Below are 22,311 nucleotides of genomic sequence, written 5' to 3'. Positions count from 1 at the left end.
TCTGTCATTTGCTGCTCTGGGTTAATTACTGCAGAAACTGTGTTATGTAACTTACAAAGGAGGGTAGGAAACCACCCTCCCTACTTCCCCCTCCATATTGATTTCAGTAAAGTGGTGTAAAAGTGAATTACACTAGAGGGAGCCCAGGAAGCAAAAAAAATAAATAAACAACAACAGCAACCAAATAAAAAAATTACCTAGAATTTCTTTAACAATATTTTGGACATTAGCTTCAATCTCTCTCTCTCTTTCTCTCTCTCTCTCAGTCCACCTTAAGAGACACTTCATGTTCCGGAACCATCTCTGCCTGGTGTTTGAGCTGCTGTCCTATAACTTGTACGATCTCCTGAGGAACACTAACTTCCGGGGCGTGTCCCTGAACCTGACGCGGAAGTTCGCTCAGCAGCTGTGCACTGCGCTGCTGTTCCTAGCCACGCCTGAGCTCAGCATCATCCACTGCGACCTCAAACCTGAGAACATCCTGCTCTGCAACCCCAAACGCAGCGCCATCAAGATTGTCGACTTTGGCAGCTCCTGCCAGCTCGGCCAGAGGGTGAGCGTCCCACAGGGCCCAGGCTCCGCCCGCTAACCCTCTTCTTCTATAGCTACTGTTGCTAGGTGGGACAAGCCTTGCAGAACCAGATGACATTCAAAGAGGTTTAGGATTAAACCTCTTTCTCTTATGCTTTGTGGTGTTTTTACGTCTCTCTTTAAGAGGTGATATGGCCCCCTACTGGACTGGCATGATGGTCATTTTCATATCTTGGACCGGAGTATTTTCAAAAATGTAGGGAGGAAAAACCAGGTACGTGTGAATGAGGCCTGAGTTGGAGCTCAGTGTGAACTCATCCCTATCTTCTGGAGCTGGCTGGTTCAGACGAGTTAGATGGATAGGACAGTGCTTGCCAGCATGGATGCACGTCGGCTGATTTGATAGATCTGGGCAGTCATCGTTCTCCTCTGGCACATTGAACTGTCCGGTAAAGTTACATTAGTTTGAAAAGTGGTGGTGGATATTTTCACGTGTTTTTGATAACGCACATGCTGCACATCACCCTCCCGGGTTGGTGGCATTGTTTGTGCTTGGAGGACTCTTAGCTGATGGCGTGGAATTATTGCTGACAAATAGTTGAGGAGGAAATGTATTATATTACCACATAGCACCAATTATTATTATTAAATTCCATGTAGCCCCAGCCCTGCCTCTGCGCAGTGGACGGCAGCAAAGGAAGCGGCTCATTAACAGCAGTAGCGGAGTGTATTTGAGCTCCACGCCCTTTTTCCTTGCAATACTTATTACCCACCGGTAAAATTCGGACACTAACGGAGAAGCAGTGTGTGGATGTGAATGAACAGAGAGCTGTAAAGTGCTTCAGAGGGCAGAAAGGGCTTTCACTTGTGCACATTGTCAAGGTTTTTCTCACTCTCTCTCTTTCTCTCTATCTCTCACTTTCAGTATCTCTCCCTGTATGTCTTAGGTGTAGCTCTCTCACTCTGCCTCTCCCTCTCTCTCTCTCTTTCTCTCTCTCCCTCTCTCTCTCTTTCTCTCTCTCTCTCCCTCTCCCCCCCCCCCCCCCCCCTCTCTCTCTCTCTCTCTCTCTCTCTCTCTCTCTGAGAAAATGGGTTTCAGTGAAGTGCCAGAGTATGGATTCCCAGTGGCTCTGCTGCACCCTCTTTAACTCGCTCGCGCCCAGTTTCTGCTGCCCCCCAGTGGCGTAGACGATTTACTGCAGGCAGCAGGATTATAAAGATTTATAAAAATTTATGACAAAATGACATTACATTTATTTACCACCATTTCTTATAATTGTGTTCCCCTCTCTCTGCGTTCCAGATTTATCAGTACATCCAGAGTCGATTCTACCGTTCCCCCGAGGTTCTGCTTGGGATGCCCTATGACCTGGCGATAGACATGTGGTCTCTGGGCTGCATCCTGGTGGAGATGCACACGGGAGAACCCCTGTTCAGCGGCTCCAATGAGGTACACCCTCCTGAGGGCAGACAGCAGAGCCAGGGACATAGTGCCACACTAGACCACCTGTAGCCAGTAGCAGTATAGCATAATAACTTAGCTTATATCTTTATAGCACACAGTGTACTGTCTGGCATACAACAGAGCTTCTAGCATTTTAGCATTTACATTAGCTTGTAGCATTAAAGAGTTCAATTTTTTTTTTAGACTTATAGCATACAATAGAACTTCTAGATAGCATTCACTTTAGCTTTTAGCATTATAGCACACAACATGTCCTCTAGCAATTTAGCATTATAGCATACAGTGGAGCCTTCAACATAAAAATATAATATGGCCTCTAGATTATAGCAGACAATATAGCCTTTAGCATGATAGCACACAACATGTCCTCTAGCATTATAGAACACCACATAGCCTCTAGCAATTTAGCATACAACTTAGGCCTTATAGCATACAGTGTAGCCTTCTGCATAAAAATATAATATGGCCTCTAAAGTATGGGAGACAATATAGCCTTTAGCATTATAGCATACAACATTCTCTCTAGCTTTACAGCAAACAATACTGCCTTTAGCATTATAGCATGCAGTCTATTCTCTAGCATTATGGCATACTGTTTAACATAGCAATACAGCTAGCAGCATGTAATGTAGTCTATAGAAAAAAAACCAGACATATGCCATATTGTCAGTAGCATGACGCTATATGATAAAGCTAGTAGCATTATTGTCTACAGTATATCAGATCATTGTGAGTGTGTTGCCATAGAATAGCTTGCGTTTACGTTTATACGCTTACATAGCGCTATAAAATAAAGCTAGCAATAATTCAGTGTAGCCATTAGCCTCACTCTGTCCTCAGTGGCAACAGCACCCAGCGTGCTAACACCGTTGAGTCCTTCTTACGAACCTGACCATGCTTTTCCTTCCTCAGGTGGATCAGATGAATAAAATAGTAGAAGTTCTCGGGGTCCCCCCTAACCATATGTTGGACCAGGCCCCCAAAGCTCGCAAATACTTTGATAAGCTCTCAGACGGCCTATGGACCGTCAAGAAGAACAAGGATATAAAGAAGGTACTATATCCTTCAGCCTCTGTGAGTAACACTCTGCTTCTATTAACCATTCTCCACCCCATACCTCATTAATTCACCCCTCCACCCCAAATACCCCCCTCTCCTCAGCATTAGATCCTCATCCCTCCCTCACACACAGCACATCGGGTCTGCTCTCCGTTTGCCGTGTTTTATTTTTTATACAGAATCTAAAGCTTTAACGCTTGAAACGGTTCATGGAAGGTTTATCAAATCAGGATTGATTTCTCTGTGGTATCCGGGTAGATTCAGTCAAGCTCCTCTCCTATTGGTTAGGACTTCAGGAGCTGGATTAAGGGCCTTACAGTTTATATGAACAACCAACATGTTTAGGATGTGACAGGAATTTCTTTTTTGTTTACAGTGGCCTTCAATGTTCAGGGAAAGGACATCACTTTATTATTAAAGTGTTACAGGGCCATTTGTAAAATAATAATAATAATAAAATACAAGATTCCAAGATTAAAGTCATAATATTAAAATGAGAAACTAGGTACCGTCTGGGATTCCGCAAAATAAAATATTTTATTTTTAAATATAATAATTTTTCGTGGACTTCTGACATTTTTTAAAATGATGAACGACTTTATTCTCAAAATGTTGTATTTAAATTTTCTCTTTTCTACTCCGTTTACTTACGTAAATGTCTGCTTTACGTTGGTGTGGATGTTAAGCAGTGTATCCAGTAGAGGGCGGTTCAGAGTCAAGTTTTTTCTGAAAACAACTACAAACCTGGGGGCGGTGGAGGAGGAGCTAATAATGTAACTTTAAGTACTACAAAACAGAGGAAAGAGGCAGCGGTGTAAACAGCGGAGGTCTGTGAGGCCGTACATACTTCACCGTGGATCGAGAACGGTCTCCTGTGGTCTCTCGTGGTTTCGTACAAATTTGTATTTGTTTGAGAGAACGTGTGTAAATACAGATTAAATTAATCCAAAATACAGATACAGCTGTTAAAACGAGCGGCAGCAAAATGAGACCCCTTCACCTGTTCTTTACCTGCTTCACCTTTCCTGTTTCCTAACCCCACATCTCACCTGTCCTCCCTTTCACTAACCTTTAACCATATTCACCTTGTGATATGCGCTTTTTATCAATAACTGCTTTTACAGATAATGGCAGTAATGCTACTGTATGATTTTCAGTGTTTTATATTAGAGACAACATCTAACTAAAGCATAACAACTACAGTCGTATGCTGCATGTTTGTTGGTTTTTGAGGAGAGAGTAATACTCCTAATGTCCACTGGTGGCAGTGTAGAGCTCTAACAGAAAACGACTAAAATTGTAAACGGTAAAATTAAATAAACGAATGTGAAAACGATGTTTTTAAACCTCTCTCCGGCTGCAGGAGTACAAGGCCCCGGCGACAAGGCGGCTGCATGAGATTTTGGGGGTGGAGACCGGGGGTCCCGGGGGCAGGCGGGCAGGTGAACAAGGCCACGCCCCCTGCGACTATCTGAAGTTTAAGGACCTGATCCTGCGCATGCTGGACTACGACCCCAAGACCCGCATCACGCCCTTCTACGCCCTGCAGCACAACTTCTTCAAAAAGACGACGGACGAGGGCACCAACACCAGCAGCTCCACCTCCACCAGCCCCGCCATGGACCACAGCCACTCCACCTCCACCACCAGCTCCGTCTCCAGCTCCGGTACACACACACACACACACACACACACACAGCCATAGTATTGTAAATGGTAATCGGTCATTTGTCAGGTTTTTAAAATAATTTTGTTCTCTCTCTCTCTGCACTCCAGGTGGATCTAGCGGTTCTTCCAATGACAACCGAAATTACCGGTACAGCAACCGGTACTACAACAGCGCCGTCACTCACACGGACTATGAGATGCAGAGCCCGCAGGTAACAAACCTTTCCATGACCAGCCTCATCCATGGGACAGTCCCAGATGAGGTGTATACAAAACATCATACAACATATACACATTACGCCTGGTCTCAATTCACTTCTCTTCTCTTCTCTTCTCTTCTCCTTTTCTCTTCATACTGTTCTTCACTCTTCTCCTCCTCTCTTCCCTTCTCCACTCTCCTCCTCCTCTTCTCTCAGGCTCCTCAGCAGCAGCAGTTGCGTATCTGGCCCGGTGGAGGCGGTGATAGTCTCGGTTCCCTTTCGAACAGCGGCGACGGTCCATACCCGCAGCTTCTCCTGCACAAACCCGCCGCCTCGCAGCACGCCCGCCATTTCCTCGGCAACGTGATGGAGCCGCACCACCCGCACGCCGTGTACGGCGGTCACCACGGCAACGGACGGTCGCTTCGGCAGCAGCAGCAGCAGAGCCAGGCGCAGGGTCAGACTCCCCAGGGGCCACAGGGCCAGGCGCTGATGCCCATCTCGTCGCCGCAGACGCAGGACAGCATCGAGCTGAGTTTAACGCACCACCACCACCTGGCGCCGTCTTCCATCGGCCCGCAGCAGCCGTCGAGTCTGGACTCGAGTCAGTACGGATCCATGCACTTGGGCCTCTCCGCATTTCGGACTAGAGCAGCCCCCCAGCCCCCAGGGCCGACCGCCTCGCAGCAGCAGCAGCAGCAGCAGCCCCAGGCTCCGGGCACTCAGGATGGCGCCTACGTCCCCTCCTGTTACCCGGGAAACAACAATAATAACCCGCTCACCGGTGCCCCCGCGAGGGGCGGAGGAGTCGGAGTTGGCGCGTCGGCAGCGGGGGTGGTGGCCCGGCCCGATTCGGAAGAGTCCATCATGATGGGCGTGGGGGGCGCGGCCAACTCTTGATAAATCTTGAACCGATTCCGAAAGCCATACGATATTTAAAAAAAAACAAAAACATCAAAAACACAAACAAACAAAAACACACAACGAAAAAGAAATTTTAACGAGAAAACTTTAACAAAAATGAAAAAGTACTACAACAAAAAACGGCGCATACGCAAAACATAACGCATAGCCCACACACACACACACACACACACACACACACACACCACCTTCACAACACACACACACACACGGCCACAGAGGAAAAAAAACTTGTGAAATATCAAAGGTTTAGTTTTTGTTTTTTGTTTATTTTCTCTTTTGCATGGCGTCGACCGAGAGGAGGAAGGTTAAACCTTTTTTTGTTTTCCTTTTCCTTTTTTTTTTCATTTTGTTTCGGAAAGAACAGAGCAGAGGGAAGAACGTGGGGAGAGCAGAAGGTTTCAGGATGTTTGTTTTTAATCGTTTATTCTTATTATATTATTGGATTTTATGTGAGAATAGGTTTGCAGCGAGAGATTTTTTGTTTTATTTGAGGCTTTTTTTTTTCGTCGTGCGCCGGACCCCAGGTGAGTTGGGATTGGAGCGATGAATGTGTCGGAGGAAGAGGAGCCGCAGACGAGAGGGAGATTTTGTTTTGTTCGTTTAATTGTACATTTTTTAATTTATTGAGAATCACTACAGAAGGAGAGAGGGAAGAGAGACGAGGCGAAGGGTGGTTGTGTTATTTTATGTTGTTTTCTTTTGTTTGTTTTTTTTTTGTTCATTTTTCTGGGTTCTATTTATTCAGTATGTTTTGTTTATTTATACTGGTTTGTTTTTACGTTTTGAGGGACAGATGACACTTAACAAACACACACACAAACAAACAGAAAAACAAACAAAATGGGATTGAGTTGTTTTTCATTTTGACTTTCTCTCACCCCCCGTGACTTACACAAACACTTTTGTTACTGTTTGACTCTTTATTTTTTATTTTTTTCTTGTTTTTTTTTTTTTTTCTCTTTTTTTTTTATGTTTCCAGTCTTTTTTCTCGCTTGACACACTGGCTTATATATCTCAAACTATGAAACAAATCTTATGAATAAAATAAAGCAAATGACAAAAACCGTAGTCACGCCGCGGTGAGAGCGACGCGAGGAGGAGGAGGACGCGAACCGCTCCGAAAGCGAAGAGGGGGGACCTTTAGCTAAATCTTTACAGAAAAAAAGGAGGAAGTGGAAAAAAACGACAAAACACTCGGCCAGAAGGAAAAACCAAAATGCTTCCCTGATGTTTGTTTTTCAGAAAAAAAAAATAGTCTGCCTTCATCATCCACACCAGACTTTCTCTCCTCTTTTATTACTTTTGTTTATTTTCACACCCATCCTCTCGCTTGCTCTATCTCTCTCTCTGTCTCTCTCTCTCTCTCTCTCTCTCTGATCTTCTCTTGGTCTTACTTTTGTTTTCGAACAGGAATCGGTGAAAACAAAAAATTGTATTAACTCTGGACGCTAAGCCAAATCTCTCTCTCTCTCTTTCTCTCTTTCTTTCTGTATCTTATCACTATCCTTTCTTATATTATGTTTGTTTTTGTTTCTTTCTTTCTTTTATTTCGTTTTTTTTTTCTTTCCCTGGCCCCATATTTGTGTTGGAAGGAAGAGGAGAGGGGTACGAAAAAAAAGCAGGAGGGAGGAAGCTGTAAAAACCAAGGAGACTCACCCTCCTGCTTCTGTCTCTCTCTCTCTCTCTCACCCTCTCTCTCACTCTCTCCTCTCATTCTTTCTTTCTTGTCTTTCCTCCCCCTTCCTCCTCTGCAACACTCTGTGAGTGCTGTTTGCCATCAGAAAAAAAAAAAAAGTGAACTACTTCTCTCTCGGCTGCTATCTCCACTCTCAACCATGTTCGGATTGCTGCTAAAGAAAACAAACAGATAAATAAATAAAATAAATAAATAAATAAAAATAAATGAATAAAAAAAAAAACTTTTTAACCCTCCTGCTTCAGACAAAATGGAAAAAAATAAAAAAAAACCACTGCATCTCATGTATTTATTACTATTTAACAAGAAAAAAAAAGAAGAAAAAAAAAGTGAACCTGTTTTCTGCTGTTTTTTTGTTTACGTTTTTTCTTGGTGCCGGTGAAAAGCTTGACATTTCTATGATGTAACGGAAACATGGTATTAAAACAAGTGCCTCGATTTATTGGTCAGCCACTGGACAGAGTTCGGCTGGGGGTTGAGTGGTGGGTTTCAGGTTTTGCGCAGGGGTAAATCACATGTATAACTTTTAAAAACACACAACAGATTCGAGTTGAAGCCTCATGTAACTGTGTAGAAAAAAAGGAAGCAATCCAGTACAATTCAGTCCTCGTGAGAGTTTCCTGTTTGAAGCGAGAGCCTCGGTTTGACTGACCACTACTTAATTAACTGCATATTTAATTAACTGACCTTCATCCGTTGTAATCTGTGTACATAGCACTCACGCCTCGTCCAGTTTTATCAGCGAAGCGACGATTAGGGGGTGAAAACAGAACGAGAAACCTCTCACTCTCTTCTCTCTCAAGGCCCGCTTCTCGCCTCGCGACTGGGATTCGAACCTGCACCCGAACGGCGAACGGGGGAAAACTGCAAAACTACCTTAACTCTGCTCACGATGACTGCTGTCCTTCATGTTGTTAAACCTGGTTTCAAACCTGTAATCGGCTCTTTTTACTTTGTACTTTCCTTTCTCTGTCATCCTTCATCGGAAAAGCATCATGTCTGAAGTATTATCACTCCATCCGTTCTTTTGGGTTCTCTATTAAAGAGAAAGTTGCCTCTAAATCCTAACGTTGAGGACGAGTTGATCACACTGATGTTGCACAGGGGGTGTCTTGGTTGAAACGTCAAATAAATTAAAAAAGCGGGGGGTCCGGAGCCGAGACGTGAGGGTCTCGGGTCTTGGTGAGCGTCCAGCGGGTGTCCCAACACGTGTCAACGGGTCTTCACAGGTGTCTCCTGGTCTCCAGAAATCTCCACAGATCTCCACACCTCTCCATCTGTGTCCACAAACCTTCAAAGGTTTTTAATAAAGGGTCCATAAGGCTGCCCAGATACCTGCATGTCTCCATAGGTCTCGGTAGATCTCACCTGATCTCCGGTGTCAGTAGCTGTTCCAGGAACTCGAACCCTCTAAGATCTCTCTCTCTGATCAGCTTTTTAAAAGTAGATTTTAAAGCAAAACTACATCAGTACGTTGGTGACACTGTGTAACAAGCGACTGCAGCGTCTTAGAAGCTGTTCCTGGGTCAGACCCCTGGGTAATGCCCTTCGTTTCTGAAGCGAGGGGTGGAGGAGCAGGTCTTCTACAGAGAACACTCTTAAACAACGTGTTCCTTCCCCTTTAAGGTCATCTTCATTGATTAGGTTTAAAATATTGGGGAAATATATTTGTGCTGTTATTTACACTGAAAACAAACAGTGGAGACAAGTGTAGTTTGTCCTGAGGAGGGGGGGGGGGGGGTGTGAGAGAGAGAGAGAGAGAGAAGGTCTCTACAGCTGTAAGTGTTAATAAAGAGTTAATTTTAGAAGTTGCACACTATAAACAGAAACAGACTGGGAATAACATTGAAAACCCAAATCTAAGAAGAGCATCAACTTAGTGTCATTTGCGCCCAAAATGAGCGACCCCCGGTGGATGATGACGTCAGCAGACACCCATCGGTTGCGTGTGAGATTTTATTTATTTATTTTATACAGAAAATTTAAAGCAACATCAAAATACGCCACATTTAAACGGGGGCTGAATGAAGTTCCTGTTCTGCAGCAGAAAACCAACAAACACCAAGCATTACAACACAAACAAACATCTGACAGACGTAAGGAGGGGCAAAATTTCAAATAAAAATACAACCTTCACTGGGTCTCATTTGCATATTAATGAGCCAGTAATGATGTAAATAACAGCAGTGTGGGCCTCTGTACTCCATCGTGCACTGTACTCCAACCACTCCAACAGCTGTGGTTTAGTGCCTCTGTACTCCATCGTGTGTTCCATCTTTGCTGCAGAAACAGACTTTATGTTAAATGGTGGAACACTGCTGTGAGGATTTGGTGGTGTTTAGGTGCTGACGTTCTGGATCGTAAACACCACTCCAGTTCCACTGCTCCACAGACCCATGCTGGGGGGTGGTATACCCCTGTGTCTGACTCCTGACATTGGACACGTCTCTATGACGCTGTTGGAACCACTGTAAATATATATACACCCATAACATTAATAGCCTCAGGACCCCCACAGAGCAGGTGACACTGACGTGGTGGTGGTGTGTTAGTGTGTGTTGTGCTGGTGTAGAGTGGATCAGACACGGCAGGCGCTACTAGAGTTTATAAACCCCTCAGTGTCTGGACTGAGAACAGTCCACCGACCAAAAACATCCAGCCGACAGCGTCCTGTGTCACTGATGAAGGACTAGAGGACGAGCGACACACACTGTGCAGCGACAGATGAGCTACTGTCTCTGACTCTACATCTACAAGGTGGACCAACGAGGGAGGAGTGTCTCACAGAGTGGACACAGGGTTTAAAAACTCCAGCAGCACTGCTGTGTCTGATCCACTCTACACCAGCACAACACACACTACACAGAACGCTGTCGGCTGGATGTTTTTGGTCGGTGGACTGTTCTCAGACCAGACACTGAGGTGTTTATAAACTCTAGTAGCGCCTGCTGTGTCTGATCCACTCTTAACAGCAATTTTAAGGAGAGCACATTTCCAGGTTAATAAATCACTACCCAAATACAGAGCTGCCTTTTTAGGGCACAGGGAGCTAGGTTACTGAGACACACCCTTCACTCTGATGTTCTCCACCAGGGGTGCTCACGAGTGACCCATAATCACACTTAACGTTTTATAGTGTGCATGAAGTACTGCACTTTGTAGTCCCCTTTGCAGGCAGCTATGAGGACAATTGGGATGTAGCCCTTGATTAATTGGGACAGGTGTCTTAGATCAGAGCTTGGAACCTGAGCAGTGTCTAAGAGGAAGAGTGGGGATTTCACAGCTCCACAATCTCCACTTTCAGGGTTTCTTTTTTTTTTTTTTTAGCGGCTAAGGTCGCTACCATGGGTCACTATAGTTCTCTGCTGTGTCCGGTGTTGAGCTTCTTTGTTTTGCTGTGGATTTCTGGAGTTAACTCTGTAAGAGAGGGTTATATCCACCACCCAAACCCTTTCAGCTCAGAACTGGAGTTTCCCAAAGAGTTCAGACCGAGTTTGGAGGGTCCAGATCACCTGGTCCCGCCTTACCACCGTCTGCCCGTGTTCAGACACGCGCCGGCTCCGTTCGTAGGCCTTGAGCACCTCAGACCCATGGCTGAACGGAGGGCCTTTCCCAGCTCTTTATCACACATTTTAGTGCCCCAAACCCCACCGCAGCCCGTACAGGTGTCTCCAGTTGAGAATGACCATGGTGTGGAGGTGTGGTGCGGGTACAGGAAGGTTTCTGTTCGGATAAACAGAGCTCAGATTGGGTTTAAAGCGGGAGATTCCGGCTTTTTCCTGGGGACGTGTCCTGTCTCTGACTCCTCTGGAAACTACCTCTACTTCAACTACGATCTCAGCGCCTGTGGGAGTTCGTTCACGGTAAGAAAACGCCACACTGGCTGTGGTTTAGTGCCCAGCGGTATGTTCTAGAGGGAGCTGAACCAGATATATTCATGTTTACACCACAAACACAGCTCTGATTTCCCTCTCTATAAAAACCACTGACCTCCACTTGTCTAAAGAGCTCTATGACCCCACGACTCTAGCGCTGTGTGTAGGCGACTCCACCTACAGCGGCTTCCTGCGACATACATACACTTCCGGGGTCGTGAGTTCGGTCATTGATTTTTGTCACTGTCAGTGAGTTTAGTTGGTTCTTCTCAGGTCCCCAGGCGAAGTACAAATCTATGCCCAGTTTCCCAAAACCCTTTGTGGTATTTGGACCCTTAAGATCATATTAAAGAAGCACTAAGTGTTAGATTTTTAAAAGTAAAAGTGCTACAAATGGTTCTTGAGCAATGTCATAGTAGAGGCATTTTTAGTCCCATAAAGAACCAGGTTTCAAAGGTTTAAAGATGTGTTTGCTTGACGTAAAGGTTCTTTATCAAACCCCCCACCCCCCACACACACACACAGAGGCAGGGGTAATTAATAATAACAAATTAAGGTTCAGTTAGATAACTTTCTCAAGCCAAGACCCGGAGCATTGTGATCAGTGCCATATCCCGCATATTGAAGTAGCCGTGGTTATGGCATCATTTTATGTAGTTAACGGAATTCCAAATCAAATTACACTTTTAATAAATATTATAAATAAGAAATACTCAATTTTTATTTCAAGTAAAGTTTGCAAATGAAACAATGACAACAATGTGCCATTGAGTCACAGCGCTCTTTATAATGCACAGATCTGATTGGCTGAGGAGCCTCGCGTGTGATATGCAGAAACACATGTGATTGGTCTGAGCTTCCTGGAGCGCTAAACCTGAACCGTAACGACTAGAAGAGCCACATCGCTTCAAACAAACACTGTTCACAGTTAAACCGCTCTTAATAGTCTGGGCATATTTGTGGCCCCTGTCACAGCTTCAAAATCATTGTGATGCTCCACTGAGTTGTAACAGAGAGAACAGAGCCTCTGGGCTTCGCACTGCAGAAACTGCACTATGTAACTTTTGTAGGAGGGCAGGGAATTTCAGGACAGTGCTGTAAAAGAGTTACACTGTACGTCTCTAAGGGAAGCTCGGGTGCAAAAATACCAAATCGTAACTGGTGTTGCTTTAACGTTTAACGTTTAGTTCAATGCTTGCACCACCGTTTAATCTACGAAGATTTGGGGGGAAACCGGTTCCTGACCTTTTCTTGGCCAAATGACTGTTCTCGCTCTGTTTTGTGGCTGAGAGTGAGCAGTTGGAACTGTGGTCGGTTCGCCACTGATTTGCTGTGTTTTGTAGGCGGTTGGTGGGAAGTTCGTTTACTTGAACCAAGTGGAGTACAGACCCGAGGCTCAGCAGAACGAGAAGGTCGTCAGAGCAGTGCCTCTAACGCTGCCCATACAGTGTCTGTATAACAGGTGAGTCTTCACCCGGTCGTGTGTGGAGCCGACACAGCAGTAAACGAACATGATTAAACATGACTAGAACAAAGGAAAATCTAAGAAGCATTGCAGCAATCCTGAGATCCATTTGTATGGATAATTACAATTTTAAATTTCAATTAAAAACTAAGACATGGGGGGAAAAAATGGTGTAAATGCAGTAAAAAATTGTAAAAACATAAACGGATATTAAAGTGTAGGTAGAGAGTAAGTTTAGAGCTCATCTCCTGGCAGTGTTTACGCCCCACGGTGTCTTTGCTGTGTCTGAGAAATGCCCCCTGCCCAAAACTACAACTCCTTGTCCTGCAGGTTTCATTATTCCTATAAGTTGGGCTATGTCCCGAGACTCACCGAGAGGACGTTCTGGAGGTCGCTGGGAACCAAGCGCTTGTTCAGTCTCACAGTGTGTGATGGTGAGAGCTTTATTCACTCATTCATCTTCCATTTTCTTTAGATTCCGTAGTAGAGTTCACGGCTGCGTTTGGCTGTTTAAGACAGACCCATGGACTGGGTTTTGGCTCAGACTCTAACCCCAGGTCTAGACTGTGGTCTGGCTCCTGGACTGGACCCCGTATCAGACTCTAGTCTCTGGGTAAGACTCTGGGCTAGACTCCGGATTCTTCGATGGACACTCGGTCAGAATCTTGTTTATTGCTTTGATCACTTTGTTCTGAGAATGCTCCGACAGTGCTGATGCTGTTGGGATGTTTGTCAGATGTTCGTATGTAGCTCTGACAGTGTCCTGATGATGATTTGACAATCTCCTAACGTTCTGAATTTTGTTCCGACGGTGAACTCTAGAGCAGTGGAAGCCTCTGGCGATGAATGACAGCGTCTTTCTCGGGGAGCCCATGTTTTTTGAAGCGTCAGTTGCTCATCTGGCGAAAAACAAGAGGGTGTTCCTGAGGTCGTGTCATGTGACTGCGTCTGAGGATGCAAGCTCTACACCTCGCTATGACATCATCAGGAATTCTGGGTAATCTGCTGAGGGTTGTAATTAAATTGATATGCGATGCGTTTGTGATATTGTCATCACTTTTAAAAACATTATTAAAAAAATATACACAGTGAAGTACAGTGGAATGTGACTGTGAGGTGGAGGAATTTGACACAAAAAAGGGAGTGTCTTCAGTCGTATGGAGGTGGTTTGTTTACAACATTACTGATAAACAATAAACCACGCTGTGTAAATATATTTTATTTTATATAATTAATAGTTATTTAATGGTTTTGTTGCAATAGTGTGTTTAAAATTAACGTTTTTTTTAAGTGTTTTTGCTTTGCCTCGAAGGCAGCGCTGCCTTCAGAACTGTTTTGAGTAGTGATTGTGCACATGACTCTAAAGAAACAACCTCTGACTGAACAGCAGACCCCAGATTTCCCTGAAACAGCTCTTGCCTCCCTCCAGGTGCCTGGTGGACAGCAGGAGAGCGGGAAGCCGGGCTCGTTTCGTTTTAAGGCGCTCAAACATCCTGCGCTTTTCACTGGAAGCCTTTCTCTTCCCACGGATTACATCCAAGGTCAGGTCTTTAATTTGCTTTAAAGAGTTTGACGAGAAGTTGTGTTCGATTTTGATTAATCCCTGATTCTTCTGATCTACAGCAACTCTATTTGCACTGTGCGATGTTGGTGGGGGCCAAGGGGGCGACCCCCAGGAGCAAGTCGTGCACCTACAACCAGTCAGTAAACAGGTGACGTAGTGACTCCTTATCCTGAGTCGGCTCCAATGCTTTACGCTAACTCCAGTGTTTACAGTCTCTATTTTAAACCATGATGCTCGGGGGCAGCAGGACATGAGCCTCAGATCATCACACACAATGCCAAGAGTCCACCACAGGGCTGTGGAGCAGTGAAACCTTCCTGGAATAATGCAGCTCTATCAAATACTCCTCCACCTTCAGTACCTATGTCTCTAATGGAGTAAAATAGTTGGCATTTAATGAGGATTTGACAACACTCAGCCTTCACAAACCCGACACTTAAATAAAATGAAGAAATTGTTTCCTCACCTGGAAAAAGGTCTGGTGTTTGTACAGAGCCCTGGTTCAATAAACAGGGAAAGTTGGTGTGTTCTCCCTGTGTCCGCGTGGGTTTCCTCCGGGTGACTGTCTGTGAGGAGTGTGGTGTGTTCTCTGTGTCTGTGTGGGTTTCCTCCAGGTGACTGTCTGTGAGGAGTGTGGTGTGTTCTCCCTGTGTCTGCGTGGGTTTCCTCCGGGTGACTGTCTGTGAGGAGTGTGGTGTGTTCTCTCTGTGTCCGCGTGGGTTTCCTCCGGGTGACTGTCTGTGAGGAGTGTGGTGTGTTCTCCCTGTGATTGCGTGGGTTTCCTCCGGGTGACTGTCTGTGAGGAGTGTGGTGTGTTCTCTCTGTGTCCGTGTGGGTTTCCTCCGGGTGCTCCGGTTTCCTCCCACAGTCCAAAAACACACACGTTGGTAGGTGGATTGGCGACTCAAAAGTGTCTGTAGGTGTGTGTGTGTGTGTTGCCCTGTGAAGGACTGGCGCCCACTCCAGGGTGTATTCCTGCCTTGCGCCCAATGATTCCAGGTAGGCTCTGGACCCACCGTGACCCTGAACAGGATAAGGGTTACAGATAATGAAAGAATGTGTCTTTTTAAGGTGGAACGGTATGTTGGAAGTATAAAAAAGGCGACTTTGTGCGTGGCAGAAGTTTAAGTTTTTAGTCCCTCTTTGAATTATAGCAGAAACTCATTTGTAATTTGACCTGTTTAATAGCACTTTCGCTCTGTTTACTTTCATGCAGTTAGCGTTCTCCTGAATGTAGAGTCAGTTCCATCAACAGCAAAACTATGTAAATATTATCCACATATGGAACAGGAATAGAGCAACACCCTCATCTCAGTTTAATGCTTTTCAATGTTTGGAGTCTCTCTATTGTGGAAAAAAATCTAAAATGTCTGTGAGAAGAGAGAGAAATCCTAGCATAACGGACTGAGACACTTTTTTTTTTTTTTTTTTTTACTCATCTACAGACACTGAGGCTTCGTAAACACAGAAGTTTCCAGCGCAAACTGACTGCAGAGCAGCACACGGAGAGGAAATGGCTTCTGACTTTTATAAAAAAGCGTTTTTAAAATGTTGCCTCTTAAGGTGGAACTGACACTAAATTTGTGCGAGCGCTAACGTCATGAATAAAAACAGAGTGGAAGTGCTACAAAACTAAACAGCTCAAGTTACAAATGAGTTTCTGTAGTAATTCAAATGGTGAATGAAACTTAGAGAACAAACAAAAGTCTTTATTTCTCTTCAGACACCATTCCACCTTAAAAGATACAGAGCTTCTGAATGAAAACAAACACTTGGGGGGTTGTTGTGGACAGTGGTTGTGTTTGTCTTCTGAGACGAGTAGAGTGTGTCGCTGAAGTGACGAGATGAACACGCTCCTGGTTAATGGAGACCTGGATGATTCTGGTCACTGTGTCCAGTCTCTCTCTGGTCAGAGCCTGATGCCCTCTGCTCTGTTGTCGTCAGGTGGGAGGAGCTGGAGGGAGACGATGCTGTGTGTGATTGCTGTGACTCTGAATGTGACTCTGAAGGTGAGGATCTGTTTTAAAGAGAAAGATCTCATGTCTGAATGGATCCGATTTGTTAACGTGACTCTGTTTTAAGGCCCTCTGTCCAGTGTAAAGGACACGGTGGTGACCAGTCGCCCATGGAGTTTTAACCCAAGAGAACGCTTACCTGGGAACCCCTGGGAACAAGGGATGGCAGAGCAGGTGGGAATGAGACAGTTTGAAAGCATTGTCTCTCAGCTCTATAGGAGCACTATAGTTTATTAATGTAATTACAGACTTCAGCGCTCAGGAGAGTGAACAGTGAGTGTGGAAATAAGGAGGTGGCTTTAATGTTATGGCTGATCTGTGTATTTCTTATTTTCAGGGAAGAGCCGAGGTGATGTTCCTTGGGGAAAACACGGAGGAGGAAGAGGAGGTGTTACTCGGTGAATTGAGCGAAAGCTTGGACAGTGTAGCAGCGAACAATAAACAGCAGCAGAATCAAACCTGGCCAATCAGAAAGCAGGAGACAAAGAAGCCTGTTTGGAACGAGGGATTCCCTGCAGAAGAAGAAAGAGAAGGGATGGTGAGGAAGACGGAGAAGGAAAACCTGGAGGACGTGTTGGGAACGTTCTCCCAGAGCTACTGGGTAGCGAGCGCTTTCACAAATGGAGAAACAAGTCCCACCACCTCAACAGAAGAACTTCAGGGTTCTCCAGCTCAGAACCCAGGAGAACCTGGAAAGCCCGTGCTAGTGGAGGAGGAAACCGTTCTCAAAGTTAAGGAAGAACCTGAAGAGTGGAGAGAACTTCAGGATTATCTTCAACAGTGACCAAAGTGGTCATTTATTTGCCGTGAGAGAGCTCCTACCTCTCCACCTTAGTGAGGTCTGCTCTGATTCCAGGTGAAATAAAGCGGTTTATGCTAAAGAGAGCGGGTCCCCTACACTGGGCAACCATCTTTAAAAAGGTTTATGTACTGACTGAGACTGCCAGGCCACTAGGTATCAGTGTAATCGATTTTTCATCATGAGGAATGTTAGTTAATTTACCTGATGACCTCTGTCCTGTAGGAACCTGCTGGAGCTCCACCATGCTGCTTTTAAGGAAGAAAGCAAAATAAAAGACTTTGTGATAAGTTCAAATGTGTGGAGTCTTAACTTTAACCCTTTTATATCCCCAAGGGTCCAAATATGATCCGAGGTTTGTGGACCCGATTGTGTAATCTTAACGTCTTTTCAGTAATGAAGGGTTAATGTAGTGGTATGTACTGCCATCTTGTGGTGAAGTAGCAGGTTGCAACCAAACCAAACCCCCCCCCCCCCACCTCCCTTTCCAATAGAACAACAATCAGCCATAAGATTAAAACCACTGCACGATGAGGTAATTGATTTGTTTGCAGTGCCCCCTGGTGGTAAAGTAGGCACCGAGTGTTGGTCGGTTCTTGTTGTTGGAGCAGGAGAAATAGTTTAAGGGTCTGAGGGCCACAATGGTGTTTATAATGTTTTGGTCAGTCTCCAGAACTCAGGTGTGCTGGGTGTTCCCAGTGTGCAGTGGTCAGAACCGACCCAAAGTGGTCCGAATACTGAAGGACGATCGATGGAGTCCACCAGACGTCATATGAACGTTGTTTTTGGGGTTAAATGGCCTGTAATTGGTCTGTAGCTTTTATTTAGCCAAAAATAGACGTTGAAATTGTGGCTCTGTTTGGTCTGATTTGGTCCAAATTTAGCCCAAAACGTACGTCTTTTTTCACAGCGTTTACCACGTTTAGACACGTGTTTTTTGGAACATGTCTCTTCACATTTCCCTTTCAATCAAATATAAACGTTATTTAGATGTTTGAGACGGCTGGGCAATATCAGCGTTCCCTCACTGCCCGATATACCTCCCTGCTGCATCGACAGGGGGCGCTGTAACCAGACCAGTTATATTCAGCTCACCTCGTGGCTGATCGGTCTTTACTGATATTGCATTTAAGTTTTTAAGCGCGTGACCCCGCCCCCACAGCCGCACGTGCAGCCAGGCCCGTGGCATTGTGGGTGAAACTCGTTAATTAGCATTTCTGACTCTCCGGCGGCTTCTGACGGTGTCATGGGTCAGATTTTCCCGCCACTGCTGTTGATAGTGGGCTTGCTCTGGCCGCGCGCGCGCGCTGAAGGAAGCCCAAGCTCCTGGGCCGAGCTCGCGGTACCGGAGCAGAGAGAAACCGAGCTCGGTCCGGCTCCTTTGCGCCTCCCGGGTTTCGTCCACTCCAGGGTTCCTCTGGTGGACAGAACCCGGTTCGCTCCAGCGCGCGCCTCTGAGTCCTTGACGCTTTCCGAGCGCGTGAGGAAGGTGCTAGTCCCGGTTCCGGAGCCCACGCGCGCCGACAGAACCGACACAGGACCCAACCGTGTCCGCGTGATCTGTAACTCCAAACAGATGCGCGTAAAGGTTCCTGTAACGTTTCTAGGTTCGGGTTCTGGACTCAGACTGGGCTCGTGTGCTGCAAGCAGGTCAACAGAGGAGCACGTGCTCTTTCTGAATAATCTACAGCAGTGTGGAACCACGAGAGAGGTACAACATCAACAAGACCCCAATTATACCTCTCTTTCTCTCAAAATATATATTTATTCCACTGTTCTCTTTCTCTCACTGCCTCTGTTTTAAACACAGATAATCAACAATCAAGTGGTTTATTCCAACACGCTTCACTACAGCCCCCCGGACACTGAGGGGTCAGACAGAGACTCTCCGGGTTTCTCCGTCCCTGTCCACTGTCACTTCAACAGGTAAATACCCCGGGATTCGCTCCCTGCATTTCCTACACCTCAGGATACAAGGTGATTCTATATTCAAATTCTAATGAGATGCTAATGAATAATTGCCCGATGGTGAAGCGACAGACACCTGAGATGTGTCCCGTCGGTCGCTGCAGGTTCCACTACTCGTATAAAATCGGTTTTGTGCCGAATGTTGAAACGCAGAAAATCTTCAAACCCATGAAGGTCAAGACAAGTTCCTCGCTGTCGCTACACGACGGTAAGACTCTGCGTTTCATCCTGAATATACGATCCGTTTTGTTGGTATCGTAGACTGTATATACATCTGTGTTTGTATTTCAGCCAAGTGGAGGAGACTGGACTTCCCCAGGGTGTATCTTCTCGGTCGTCCGATGTTCCTTGAGGCCAAAATCTCATCTGTTGCTGAAGGTGAAAGGTTATATTTGAGCTCTTGTCATGTGACGGCGAACAGCTCTCTCTTCTCCACGCCGCAGGTCACAGTCATCAACAACTATGGGTAAAAACTTCTTTATTGTAGCGCTTATTTTGAAACCCCATCGCCGTGGTGACAGTAGGTCTGTATTAGTTTCCATATTTACATTAGGTGTGTACCCATTTCCATGGTTACAGTAGGTCTGTACTTGTTTCCATGGATACATCAAACGTATATCGTATACATATTTAAACTTAGAGCTGTGTCTGAAACTGTGAGCTATTCACTATATAGTGCACTATTTTGGGGTTCCGCCATTTTGTATTAACGTCCAAAAACATAGTGGACAATTCTCAGTGTACTCCAACAATCCCACAATGCACTGCAAAAGTTGTGTACAATCCATATACACTAGCTGATATAAAATTACCCATAATCCACTGTGTTGTATGGTGAACATCCGCATGAGTTCCCTATAATAGTGCACTATATAGTGCATAATAAAGGGAATAGTGAATAGGAAGCCATTTTGGACACAGGTCTGTGTTCGCTTCCATGGTTTCATTAAGTCTGCAGTCGTTTCCATGGATACATTAGGTGTATACCGGTTTGCACGGTTACATTAGGTCTTTACTCGTTTCTATGGTTACATCTGATTATACCAGTGTCCGTTTACACTAGGTCTGTACTTGTTTCCATAGACACAACAATTGTACACCTGTTTCCATGGTTACACTAGGTCTGTAACCACCTCCGTGGTGCTAAACCCTGTTGGTAAAATACCCAAAGGACCACTTCACTTGTTTAAGCAGGGTTCTTTTGCAGATGTTTTGTGGACAGCAGGAGCAGCAGTGGTTCCAAGTTCATTGCGAGCAGCAGGAGGAACGTGGTCAGATTTTCTCTGGGCACTTTCACGTTCAAAGGAATTTCAGCAAAGGTAATAAATAAACAAGAAAACTTCTGAGCTGCTGCTAAAACAGGGGTCGTGATAAAGCGGACCGCAGTGTGGTGCTGTCGGATCCGGACCTGGACCTGTCACTGATAAACTATTGTGAACACAGTGTTTGTTTGAAGTGGTGTGGCTCTGCTAGTCGTTACGGTTCAGGTTTAGCGCTCCAGGAAACTCACAGCGTTTCTGCATATCACACTTGAAGCTACTCAGCCAATCAGAGCTGTGCATTATGATGAGACCTGTGACTCAATGAGTGACACACACAGGGCAGGGCTCCAGACGCCGCTGCCCTGGGGCCAGTAAAAACAGCTCAGGGGACGTGATAAAAGCTCTTTTGGGCCACATTCAGGACGACAGTGTTGTGAGTTAAAGCATGAAACTTTAAAAATAAGGGAACGATTATGGGTTGAAATATTCTCATAAAACTGAGAATTTATTTATTTTTTGTTGAAATGTAACTGAAAGTGTAATTTGACGTCCAGTCGTTAGCGGCATAAAATGATGCTATAGCTACAAGGCTACCTCAGTGTACAGGATGTGGCACTGATCCCAGTGCAGGTCACACGTTAATGTTCTGGACCTTGGCTTGAGGAAATTCTCTTAATTAATTAATTAGAATGAATGAATTATGACAAATTTCCCCTGCACTATAAAATATAAAGTCAGTTTTCTAAACATAACTGGATCGTACAATGTTTCCATTAGCATCGTATATAGAAACAGATTGGCGTCAGTGGAGTGAATCGTTAAAGTTGATGTTGTTACGTTTGCATTAATGAAAGAAGCACGTCTCCGTTTACTCAAATACTGTGATTATTTTCTCAGGAGCTGTATATTCACTGTGAGACATCCGTCAGCAGTGAGAACCCCACAGAAACCACCAAGTTCTGTTCTTACAACCAGCAGGAAAACAGGTGACGAAATGATTCCACTGTTCGTTCAGTTTGTGATTCATTCATATTTTATTGGTTGTATCACTGTGAGGTGGTTCGTTTGTAGATGGGAAGAACTCTATGGTTCTGATTCAGTTTGTTCCTGCTGTAACGCCACCTGCCCCTCTAGTGCCCCCACTGGTGAGACCTACAAACAACAGTTTTAAAAATCTCCTAATTTATCCAGAGTTAGGTTGTGACTCCAGGGGTTGTTCCTGCTTTTCTAGAGAGTAAGAAATCGGAGCAGAAAGAATACACACCGGAGACTCGCCGGTTATTTGAAGAGGTTTTCGGACTGGACTGAGGAATAAAACCAAAGAATAACAAACAATAACAAAAGCTATAGTCCCGATTTTGACTCTGTGTCATTCACTTGACGGCAATCACACACCTGTGCCGTTTTTTGGTGTTATTATTATTTATTATTGTTATAATTATGGGAAAGGCCACCTGTAATGAACTCTCATCTTCCTGGTCGTATTCGTTCCATTTTATAAAACACAAAAACACATAAATAATTGATTACATAGTAGATTTTTCTGTTTATTAACAAAACTTTATTTAAACACTGGCTAAAAACAAAAAATGTAAACAGTAACACGGTTAAATCTAAGGAGTAAGTTGACTTTGCTGATGTTTTCTTAACTGTGTTTAAGAATCCCAAGTAACGAGTAAATTAAGTCATTGTCAAATTTTTGTTTCTCTGTAATTTTGCATTAAAATATAATTTGATTTCACCACTAAAATCTCTTCTTATTTTTGATTATATTATAGGTTCACTTTTTGAGATCTTTGCGATGAGACATTGGTTAA

At 44.8% G+C, this 22,311-nt stretch overlaps 3 protein-coding genes across 5 annotated transcripts in view; all 3 read left to right on the top strand.

Moving 5' to 3' along the window:
* The window catches only part of dyrk1b (dual-specificity tyrosine-(Y)-phosphorylation regulated kinase 1B), a 52,497-nt gene extending 43,935 nt beyond the window's left edge, over nt 1–8,562 (top strand). For 2 of the 3 annotated variants that reach the window (XM_066643726.1, XM_066643709.1), the window contains exons 6-11: nt 267–553; nt 1,835–1,981; nt 2,909–3,070; nt 4,419–4,722; nt 4,832–4,935; nt 5,140–8,562. In XM_066643726.1, coding sequence (XP_066499823.1) covers nt 267–553; nt 1,835–1,981; nt 2,909–3,070; nt 4,419–4,722; nt 4,832–4,935; nt 5,140–5,823 — 1,688 coding nt within the window. In that variant the 3' untranslated portion in view covers nt 5,824–8,562. The remainder of the gene's footprint in view (nt 1–266; nt 554–1,834; nt 1,982–2,908; nt 3,071–4,418; nt 4,723–4,831; nt 4,936–5,139) is intronic. The other variant, XM_066643717.1, reaches the window with a different exon arrangement.
* Nucleotides 8,563–10,772: 2,210 nt separating this feature from the next.
* On the top strand, nt 10,773–17,548 carry zp3d.1 (zona pellucida glycoprotein 3d tandem duplicate 1). Its single transcript, XM_066686505.1, has 9 exons — nt 10,773–11,409; nt 12,765–12,883; nt 13,217–13,320; nt 13,709–13,883; nt 14,316–14,427; nt 14,510–14,598; nt 16,395–16,459; nt 16,533–16,639; nt 16,803–17,548. The coding sequence occupies exons 1-9, from the start codon at nt 10,891–10,893 to the stop codon at nt 17,247–17,249; spliced, it is 1,737 nt and encodes a 578-aa protein (XP_066542602.1). The 5' UTR covers nt 10,773–10,890; the 3' UTR covers nt 17,250–17,548.
* Nucleotides 17,549–18,415: 867 nt separating this feature from the next.
* zp3d.2 (zona pellucida glycoprotein 3d tandem duplicate 2) lies at nt 18,416–22,167 on the top strand. The gene is made up of 8 exons (XM_066643660.1): nt 18,416–18,975; nt 19,075–19,190; nt 19,337–19,440; nt 19,524–19,698; nt 20,440–20,551; nt 21,392–21,480; nt 21,566–21,639; nt 21,726–22,167. Exons 1-8 carry the CDS (start codon nt 18,511–18,513, stop codon nt 21,800–21,802), a joined length of 1,212 nt encoding a protein of 403 aa, XP_066499757.1. The 5' UTR covers nt 18,416–18,510; the 3' UTR covers nt 21,803–22,167.
* The last annotated feature ends 144 nt before the right edge of the window (nt 22,168–22,311 follow it).

This window comes from Hoplias malabaricus, chromosome 1 (assembly GCF_029633855.1).
Source record: "Hoplias malabaricus isolate fHopMal1 chromosome 1, fHopMal1.hap1, whole genome shotgun sequence".
Lineage (NCBI taxonomy): Eukaryota > Metazoa > Chordata > Actinopteri > Characiformes > Erythrinidae > Hoplias > Hoplias malabaricus.
This window is presented reverse-complemented; position numbering and strand designations above follow the sequence as displayed.

Coding starts and splice junctions, on each gene's coding strand:
- zp3d.1 (XM_066686505.1), top strand. CDS start 10,891: ATGGGTCACTATAGTTCTCTGCTGTGTCCGGTGTTGAGCTTCTTTGTT. Junction 12,884..13,216: donor ATACAGTGTCTGTATAACAG/GTGAGTCTTCAC, acceptor CTTGTCCTGCAG/GTTTCATTATTCCTATAAGT. Junction 16,460..16,532: donor CTCTGAATGTGACTCTGAAG/GTGAGGATCTGT, acceptor CTCTGTTTTAAG/GCCCTCTGTCCAGTGTAAAG.
- zp3d.2 (XM_066643660.1), top strand. CDS start 18,511: ATGGGTCAGATTTTCCCGCCACTGCTGTTGATAGTGGGCTTGCTCTGG. Junction 19,699..20,439: donor ACAGTCATCAACAACTATGG/GTAAAAACTTCT, acceptor GTTCTTTTGCAG/ATGTTTTGTGGACAGCAGGA. Junction 21,481..21,565: donor TACAACCAGCAGGAAAACAG/GTGACGAAATGA, acceptor GTTCGTTTGTAG/ATGGGAAGAACTCTATGGTT.